Source organism: Stegostoma tigrinum, chromosome 32 (genome assembly GCF_030684315.1).
Source record: "Stegostoma tigrinum isolate sSteTig4 chromosome 32, sSteTig4.hap1, whole genome shotgun sequence".
Taxonomy (NCBI): domain Eukaryota; kingdom Metazoa; phylum Chordata; class Chondrichthyes; order Orectolobiformes; family Stegostomatidae; genus Stegostoma; species Stegostoma tigrinum.
Genome location: NC_081385.1, coordinates 15,724,725 through 15,734,853, shown reverse-complemented (window position 1 = coordinate 15,734,853; position 10,129 = coordinate 15,724,725). Strand labels below are relative to the sequence as shown.

General features: G+C 41.3%; 1 protein-coding gene across 1 annotated transcript; it reads right to left on the bottom strand.

Annotated features, from left to right (window-relative positions):
• Positions 1–248: 248 nt before the first annotated feature.
• On the bottom strand, positions 249–5,243 carry LOC125466932 (heat shock cognate 71 kDa protein-like). The gene is made up of 9 exons (XM_048562130.2): positions 5,109–5,243; positions 3,771–3,980; positions 3,304–3,509; positions 3,074–3,226; positions 1,848–2,403; positions 1,558–1,760; positions 1,213–1,411; positions 782–1,014; positions 249–589 (listed from the first exon to the last, which is right to left on the bottom strand). The coding sequence occupies exons 2-9, from the start codon at positions 3,973–3,975 to the stop codon at positions 413–415; spliced, it is 1,932 nt and encodes a 643-aa protein (XP_048418087.1). The 5' UTR covers positions 3,976–3,980; positions 5,109–5,243; the 3' UTR covers positions 249–412.
• Between the last annotated feature and the right edge of the window lie 4,886 nt (positions 5,244–10,129).

Genomic DNA, 10,129 nt, shown 5'->3' with positions numbered 1-10,129 from the left:
TACACAGATTCTCTGCCCTGAACCACTTGTCTACCCTAATTTTACATCCTCTACTTGTCCAGAACACAATAGGGGGTGATCTGTACACCACACAATTATAAGACAAGAACTAACAACTGCCAGATTCAAGGCCTGGCTTGGGAAATCTGGTGTTCTGCTTCAAAAACCAGTAGCACATCTTGCCCATGGACCCAAAATTAATTTAAGTGCCTTAACTCAAGTATTAATGAAGTAAAAACCCAAAGAGGTTCTGGTCATAGGTTTTATTAAGACTGACAATAGACTGATGTTCAAGTGCATCTAAAACTTTGGCACTTAAGTCAGTTGTGTTAGAACAATATACAAGACAGTTTAAGTGCACTTATTAGCCAATCTCAGTCAAACACTTGTGACCACAGGCATGCTTGTATATTTAATCAACTTCTTCAATTGTTGGACCAGATGATGCACCGGCACCAGAAGGAGCACCACCAGCACCAGGAAAGCCCCCTGGTGGTCCACCAGCCCCCTGGTAGAGTTTTGTGATAATAGGATTGCAGATTTTTTCTAGCTCCTTCTGTTGGTGCTCATACTCATCTTTTTCAGCAGTCTGAAAGAAATAAAAAGAACAGTGATTACACTACTCAGCAAGAGGTTTTCTTCAGTTAGTAATGCTCAGACATCCAAGGAAGATGAGCTAACATAACTATGGCAAGGTTCTAGTGGAATCTATGAATGGTTTTGGTTATCTAAATCATAGCATGACCTTCCAGTTACCAAGGAAAAAACTGGAGTAGCTTACCTGGTTCTTGTCGAGCCAGCTGATAACTTCATTACATTTGTCCAAAACCTTCTGCTTATCATCATCTCCAACCTTGCCTTTTAGCTTCTCATCCTCAATTGTGGCCTTCATGTTGAAGGCATAAGATTCCAAAGCATTCTTCGCAGCAACTTTTTCACGTTGCTGGTCATCTTCAGACTTGTACTTCTCAGCTTCTTGGACCATACGTTCAATTTCTTCTTTGCTCAAGCGACCTAAACAAAGACAGTGCCTATTAAAACATTATTAAAAGCAGTACACAGTTTTTAAAGAAGAAGAAACGCTCAGACATCCAAGGAAGGTACTTCAGCCAACACTGGGTACAAGCCTTCTGGTGGAAACTACGAATGGTTTTTGGACATCTTTCATCATAGCAGACAGGAGGCTTCATAGTTCATGTGAAATTTCTTCACCTTTGTCATTTGTGATGGTGATCTTGTTTTCCTTTCCAGTGCTCTTGTCCACTGCAGACACATTCAAGATACCATTGGCATCAATATCAAATGTCACCTCAATTTGAGGCACACCCCGTGGAGCAGGTGGAATCCCAGTCAGCTCAAACTTGCCCAGCAAATTGTTATCCTTTGTCATGGCTCTCTCACCCTCAAACACCTAAATTAAGAAGAGGTGAAAACCTTATGCAACTTCATACAAAGAAGAAATTTAAAATTCAGCAATAAAGACAACATACACTAGTTACTTGGAACTACAGCCAGAAGAAATCCACCCATCAAGTCATTTGGTTGCAAAATTCTTACCTGAATGAGCACACCAGGCTGATTATCAGAATAGGTAGTGAAGGTTTGTGTTTGCTTTGTTGGAATGGTGGTGTTGCGCTTGATTAATGTTGTCATTACACCACCAGCAGTCTCAATACCAAGTGACAGAGGAGTGACATCCAGCAACAGCAGATCTTGCACAGCCTCAGACTTGTCACCAGCCAAGATAGCAGCCTGCACAGCTGAAAGAGGAATAAGGTGGGTTAAATACAATAGTTCAATTAAAAGTTGAGACATGGGTCATAAAAAAGATCAAATACTTCAGTTACCTGCACCATATGCAACTGCTTCATCAGGGTTAATACTCTTATTCAATTCTTTGCCATTGAAGAAATCTTGCAACAACTTCTGGATTTTGGGAATGCGAGTGGATCCACCAACTAGTACAATGTCATGGATTTGAGCCTTGTCAAGCTTGGCATCTCGCAAGGATTTCTCTACAGGGTCAAGTGTGCCACGGAAGAGATCTGCATTGAGCTCTTCAAATCGTGCCCTAGTGATGGAGGTGTAGAAATCAACTCCCTCGTACAGGGAATCAATTTCAATACTAGCTTGCGTACTTGATGACAGGGTACGCTTGGCACGCTCACATGCGGTGCGGAGACGGCGAACAGCTCGCTTGTTGTCAGTGATGTCTTTCTTGTACTTCCTCTTGAATTCGGCAATGAAGTGGTTGACCATACGGTTGTCAAAGTCCTCACCACCAAGGTGAGTGTCACCAGCTGTGGACTTGACTTCAAAGATGCCATCTTCAATGGTCAAGATGGAGACATCAAAAGTGCCACCACCAAGATCAAAAATCAGAACATTTCTTTCAGCACCAACCTACAAGCAAGAATGTGATACTTGAGAATCTCTTCATTGTAGAATATTCTAAGTGACAGCAATTATATTGTTTTGCAAATACTAACTGCACATCTATATTTGACATCTCCAAGCATAAGCAGTTGACCAAAATAACTACACTATCAATAGGAATGGCAAATGCTTCATGTTTAAGCTAGTAGGGAAAACTGCAGATGCTGCAGAAATTAAAACCACCAAGTTTAGAGTTAAACATGCAGAGAAGCAGGAAAGCTGCCATTTCAGGCTAGACTATTCTTCAGAAATAGAAGGGTCTAGGCCTAAAATGTCAGCTTTCCACTCCTGATGCTACTTGGCCTGCTGTTCATTCAGCTCTACACCTTGTAATCTGCTTCATCTATGTAGCAGGGTGCAGTAACATTGCTACAGTGGCAATACCAGATGTAAACAATACGAGGCCTCAGAACTTGGAACTGAAGTTTGCTTTTATAAGTTCTGAAGACCCAATGTTTCAGATGGGACTTACACCTCAATGAACCAGACATTTAACTGGAATAAATGTTTCTACAAAATGAATTGCGATCAGAGTTTATTTCAGCAGCAAATTAAGTGTCAAGTGAATTATTAACAATCAACATCCTGCTTTCCCTCCACTTTAGCAAGACATACAAAGTTATCCAATATCACATACCTTCTTATCCAAGCCATAAGCAATAGCAGCTGCAGTTGGCTCATTGATAATACGCAGCACATTAAGGCCAGAAATAGTACCAGCATCCTTAGTAGCTTGCCGTTGAGAATCATTGAAGTAAGCTGGTACTGTGATGACTGCATTGGTTATAGTCTAGATTAAAAGACAGTGTTTTAGATATCTTAATTTCAAAACAGAAAAATTCAGCTTATGAAAAAACTGCATCGTACCTTGCCCAGATAGGCCTCAGCAATCTCCTTCATTTTAGTTAGGACCATAGATGACACTTCTTCTGGATAAAAGGTCTTCTTCTCAGCTTTATACTCAACTTCAACCTTGGGACGGCCACCATCATTGATGACGTGAAATGGCCAGTGCTTCATGTCAGACTGAACAACAGAATCATCAAATCTGCGGCCAATAAGACGCTTAGCATCTGTTAGGAAAACAGATTAGTCTATCAGTTCACGGACAACTGCAAATCTCACCTATAATTGTGTACTCGGCCAATGAATCTTCCCCACACCCACAGCAATGTTTTGTAAACCGCTACAGATCACTGGGATTTTGCACATCAAATTTCAGTTTGTACATGTCATCAGTTCATTGGTCAAGAATGACAACTAGTCATGTTAGCCAGCTGCAAAGGCAATTATAGAATAGTCAAGAGCAGTAAATTATGAACTCTTGAACTCACCAAAGACAGTGTTGGCTGGATTCATTGCCACCTGGTTCTTGGCTGCATCACCAATGAGCCTCTCTGTATCAGTGAAGGCAACGTAGCTTGGAGTGGTTCGGTTGCCTTGGTCATTGGCAATGATTTCAACCTTTCCATGTTGGAAAACACCTACACAGGAGTAGGTTGTCCCAAGATCAATACCAATCGCTGGTCCCTTAGACATTTCACCTGCAAGCAAGTTAATATCCACATAAGAACTTCAGTCTAAAAACTTGCCCTATTTACTTTGGGTTCTCAGCTGACTGAGATAACATCAGGCTTCATACAATTCTGTACTGTAACAGTTCTTCTGGCTTATCACCAACATTAATGCCAATCAGTAACTTGTGTTGGAACATGACTCAAAGACCACACCTTGATAGGTTCCTGTAAACTTGCCTGCCAAGACAGGTTGGCTGCATTGAAAAGGGGATCTGGAAACCATCTGTGAAAACACAAGTGTGCTAAGGAGTAGTAAATTTAGGGAGACGTTTGCTTCTTATTAGGAAGAGCCTATCGCCCTACTAAGGACAATTAGAAAGGATAATTGTGTGCAAAAACCTTTCCAGCTCTGGAGGTTAGCTGGACTTCAAACGTCAACTCCATGACAAAAGCAATCTTGACAGCAAAAATTCTTCAGTTATCAAGAAACGACCAGCCATACTGGGTTTTGAACCCTCTGTTCTTGCTGCAGACGATGAAGCCGTTTGACTGCAACCCCTTGCGACGAGCAGCTTCCGGCAAATCAACACCTCCCCAAAGCACGTGTCCGAGCTCAGCACAGTCTCAGGGTGGAGCCCCAGCGGAAACAAAAACACTGGGGCCGAGGCTGCAGCAATTTCACTTTCGCCAAGGCCAGCCGGCGCTGCCGTCGTTTCTGGATCTTTCTGCGCGACACGAAGGCCGCCAGCAGCACCGCGCGCCGCCCCGTGACAGGCGTCCAAGGCCTTCAGGGCTTTATAACGCCCTCCTCCCGCGCCAAACGAGAGCGGGTGGTCGCAATTCCATCCAGTTTGTTGGAGAAGGGACCACGACCACCTCACAGACAGAAGGATAAAAATATCTTAGCTACTTCCGAAGGAGGGACCATGGTGAAATCGGTCACTGTAGCCCGAACCGACTTACGAAAAACAAATGGAAACGCAGAATAGAGAAAAAACACTAAGGCGCATTAAAATACAAACACGCAACCTGACGCCGGAGGCTCAGGCTGGGCCTACCGCTAGTTCCGCACGGATACTGTCAGGTGATTCCGGGCGATAAAGAGCATCAGTTATTTTTTAAATTATTTCTTCTACCCCCAACCTCGACCTTTACCTGCTGGTCAGTGCCGGGTATTACACAAAAAGCTGTTGGCAGTGTCCGTAGCGCCGCAATGAGAACGAACCGCGCCCAGACTCGCCTTTTAAAGTTCGCCGGAATGTTCTAGAAAACGGACCGCGTCACCCACAGCCGGTGGCCAATCAGACGCCTGGGTGAGGCCGGGTACGTCAGCGAGTACGGCGGGAAGCCGTGCGAGGGCGCTGATTGGCGGAGATTCCGGGGATTCCCCCTCCTTCCATTAACTCAGCGAAACGTTTTGGGCCTTTCTAGCACTTTCTATCATTACCTCATCTCTCCAACAACCGCATTGTTTAGTTGAAATGATCCTGCCATGAGACTACGAAGGGCCTCCGAACTGATACATGCCCTTGCAGCTTGTATCAGAGTGTAAAATCTTTCTCGTCAAATTTAGTGAATGTTCCAATTTTGCATGAGACACCTAATTGTGCAAAATGTTCAAATGAAAAATGTAATTTCCTCTGCCTTTCTGACTTCTGTAAGGTTCTTACGGATACTTTTTAATAAAGTGTATTTTTGCAAACTTTTTTTGCTTTTAGTCATGTATAACTACTCCCATAAGACCAAACATTCATTACATGTTAGTTATTTCCATTACTACAGAAAAAGTATTTGTTTTATTTTAGGAAAAATGTATGCTTTTGAACATATCTCCATTATATGTCAGATATTGTGCAGGTATTAGTTTAAAATCAAGCCACAAAACACAAATCAAAACAGGATTCCATCCAAGATTCTATAGTGACTTCTGCCTTCACCAGTTCTATTCGGATCTGAAGTCGTCATACAAAACACAAAATATTCTATCTGCACAGATGCTACCAGACTGTTTAACTTTTTTTAGCATTTTGATTTTTTTTAACTTAAGATTTCCAGCCTTTGCCGTAATTTGCTTTATTTAGCTTTTGTTAATTTTTCAGCCTCCTTGTTTAACTCTCTATGTTTTCTGGGTCTTCATTGCAATATGTCCAACATTGTGAACTCATTACTATACCTTTCAAATAGTTTATGAACTTTTCAATAAAAACCAAAAGAACTGCAGATGCTGTAAATCAGGAACAAAAACAAAGTTGCTGGAAAAGCTCAGCAAGTCTGGCAGCACCTATGAAGGAGAAAACAGAGTTCATGTTACCGGTCTGGTGACCCTTCCTCACAACTGAGGAAAGGTCACCGGACCCGAAACATTAACTGAACTTTTCAAACCTCTCTTAACCTGACCATAACTTTGTCAGTAGTTCTAACAATTTATGTCCTAAGTATCATACTGAGATTAGGTCGACTTTTTCTACACAGATCGTCTCCATTCAGTTTTCAGGAGGTATTTACATAATTTTGTGATGTAATCACAATTTACTGTCCATGTTTTGATTGATGTTCTGGATCACAATCCTTGAATTTTATTTCTGTTTTCCCCACACCCTTGAAGTTATTGTCATTATAACACTATGTTTGAACCTTTTTCAGTGTGTTTACAGTGTTGAAATATCCCTAATCCAAGTTATAACTAACATCCAACATGACTGTGATAAACGATCCATTTCTTATTCTTCCTCACAGATGTATGTTTGATAGTCGATCACATCACGTTCTTCCAATTTCACTCCTGCTGATACTGTACACTCCTGATAACAATCCTCCTGGTCCATTCTTGACCAAAGGATTTTCTGCACTATCACCTCTGAAATATTCCAAGAATTTATCCTTGGCCTGCTACTATTTCTGAGCTGCACAGTTTCTCAGTAATTTCAGTGGAAAATATGATGCCAAGTTCCACATGCTAAGAACAGATAGCTGAGCTCCCTCACCACTCACCACCTCTCTTGATTGTCTGCTGTCTCCATCATGCTGCTTGCTCAACTTCCAGTTCTGGATGAACACAATTTTCTTCAACATAATTGTTTTGGTCTGCACAAAATTGTCTTCCATTATTGGTTTTCATTCCCTCACCCTGGTCATTATCTAAGTCCATCCACAAACCCGGCATGCTATTTAATGCTAAGGTGAACTTCCACTTGCTCCATAACTAAGATTGCCTTCCTCAGACCATCTGCTGCCAAAATCCACTTCTTTTGTTGTCTTCAGACCTGCCTGTTCTGTTGCACCTTTGACCTGTCTTTCATGTTCCACTCTCCATAAACTCTTGCCTCAAAACCGTAACAAGTTATGTTCACCTTACTAATTTTGGATCATGCCTGGCATCCTTGATTACAAAATCCTCATCCTTGGTTTCACATCTGGTTTTACACCCCTCATCTCCTGAACTTCTAGTTCTACAATGCTGTTCAATATTTCACTCCTCCAGTTCATCCTGTCCCCTTACTCTTGTTCATTCCAACACTGGTAAACAGTTGAAGGAATGGATAGTTCCCTTCCTAGATCTCAACACCCTAGCTCCATTAGATCTACCATGGAGCAGGGATTGGTTTTGGACAATTGGCTTGTGAAGTCGTGTGATGCCAACAGTGTGAGTTCAATTCCTCTGCTGGCTGAAGTTACCATAAAGGACTCTCCTTCTCAACTGTCCCCTTGCATGAAGTATATCGGCCCTCAGCTAAAATCAGCACCAGCTGCGTCTCTCTCTCTAATGAGCAGCAGCCCTGTGGTTTGCTAAGACTATGGCAACACAATGCCAGAGTAAACTTTGAGCACTTGCCATAATTCCTGTATCATTTAATACGAAATTTTAACAGATACTGTTCCAGTAAAGTACCACATTAAAGGCAGCACAGAGATAAACCTGTTTCTTTAATCCAATCTTAGGATGTTGCAAGCAAGCCTGCCATTTTGCATCCACCCTTAACTGTGCCGATGGTTAAAAGCATCTGAAAAAGTTGGTAAGCGACTTCAGAGGAAAAGACAATAATCCCCATTGATATGACACCAGAATCACACATTGGCCATGGTGGATAAAGGAAAGTATGTTTTACCACCTCCGCTCTCGTCATGTACTCAAACAGCATTAGTGAATGAGTAGGGCTTCCGCGACAATCTGGCAGGATCAAGGTCACCTTTAATACGTACCAGCTATTCATAGCCTTGAAATGCCACAATGACATATGAACTTGTATTCTCTGGATTTTTGTGAAAGTATTCAGATTCCTCAACCAATAACAATGACTAATATACTGTAGCCTTGTATATTTGCAAAATGCAACCATTACCAGAAACATTTTTGCATGAACAGAAAAGCATGAACAAGTTAGCATACTGAAAAATTATGCATTGGCCACTTTTAGTCACAAGGTAGATTATAGTTCACAGCTGGCAAGGTTTCTATTCCACTCTAATGCTTTCTGCTCTTAGGGTAGATAAATTGAATAACCACATTTATCATTACTGGGCAAAAACATATTACACAGCTTTCGTGATTTACGTTGTCATTCCTAGGAGGTCATCATGGCCTCATTTATATCTGAGCTGCCACTTGGGTGAATTTATCCAACTAGTCCCGCTTTAGTACTCCTTCCTCATAGTCCTACAATTTGTTTTCCCTTTAAGCATTTATCAAATCGCTTCTTGAAATACATTGAATGCTTCCAACACCTTTTCAAGCAGGGCATTCCAGATTTTAACTGGCTATATATAAAAACATCTTAGTTCTTCTGACAAGTCTGTGCCTGCTTAGTTTTCTGCCAATTGGAAGTTATGTTCTAACACAATGTATAAATTCAAACTTGTATCTCAACTTTTGTTCTTCTGTTTTATCCCCAATAGTTTAGATTTCTTGAGAAATTGCACCTCCTCTCCTCCCTTTGCCTCAGTACCAGTAGCCAAACATCAAGATGAAAATGCAAAGCAGGAAAACATCTGCTAGCCTTCGCATGCTGCACAAAGCATTATAATGTAATATTTCCTCAACCTGCTGGTTAAAACAAGCAATTAGCAAGCCAAATTGTACACTATTACAAACATTTACAATTTCATACCCAAGCAAATGTCTTGGCAATTAAGGGCTTATGTAGGATCAAATCTGGCCAAGGAGATTTCCCTTGGAAGTAGTGGCAGGGCACTCAATGCAGTTGCACTGGATTCAACTTCTGAAATAAGTTAGTGTCAAAGCACCATCTTTTTCAGTTGAACAAACCCTTAACCGCTAAAAGAAAATTTGAACAAGTCATTCCTCATAGCCGCAAGGGTTCCATTCCTGAGATCCCCTGCAAATGGTGAAATTTGCAAGTGCAGAGCTAGCTTAAGGTTTAACATGTTAGAAATCAGGCCTTACCCACGGATGTTGAATATTGATACTTTTTGGCATGATTATGTAAACCAGATTTGAGATTTCATGGATACCAATTATTTACTGTGTTTGTTCATGGGACATGGATGTCATTGGATAATTAATGGACTAACCCACTCAATTACCAAAAAGCCAGTTAAGACAAACACATGGTGGGGGAACTGGGGTCAGATGCAGGGCAGACTGGGTTTTTAAAAAAAAAACACAATTTCCTTCTCTAGAAGAGCTTAGGTGAAATTTGATTTCTGGCAGTCAGAAGTTATTCATGAGGTTGGCTTTTTAATTGCCTTTGGGTCAGACTTGAGACGACTTATGAACTGATATGTCTAGAGCATAACCATAGCATTTTAGACTAACCCACTGACGCTACCACTATGCCAGTGAAGAGAACATCTAAAGTAGAACTTTTACACAATAATGCTGAGAAATTTGTAAACTCAAGTAGATCCAACGATCACAAGTTCTAAATACTGAGCTCTAGAGATAAGATGAAGAGTTCCTTCACTTGGAGGTCTGCTGTGGATATTATGTATATTGAAGAAAGTGGGAGAAGAATAACGTGGAAAATGTAAAATTCTTCCAGTGTGTAAACCAATGTGAAGGCATATCTTAGTAGGTGAGGGGCTGAGGAAACATTGCAGTCGACTGAACAACCAGACCATAAGCTGCTAACATGGAGTTGTTAGGTGGTGTGAAAGGGGGAGGTGAGGAGAATATTTTAAAATTGGAGTCAACTCAAGCTTACTTTCAGAGCTCATCA

Bases quoted from the DNA above. Each gene is read 5' to 3' on its own strand.
- LOC125466932 (XM_048562130.2), bottom strand. From the start codon at position 3,975: ATGTCTAAGGGACCAGCGATTGGTATTGATCTTGGGACAACCTACTCC. The intron at 3,227-3,303 runs GTACGATGCAGT...CTTTTAATCTAG, and splicing joins CTGAGGCCTATCTGGGCAAG to ACTATAACCAATGCAGTCAT. The intron at 1,761-1,847 runs GTAACTGAAGTA...TTCCTCTTTCAG, and splicing joins AGCAGTTGCATATGGTGCAG to CTGTGCAGGCTGCTATCTTG.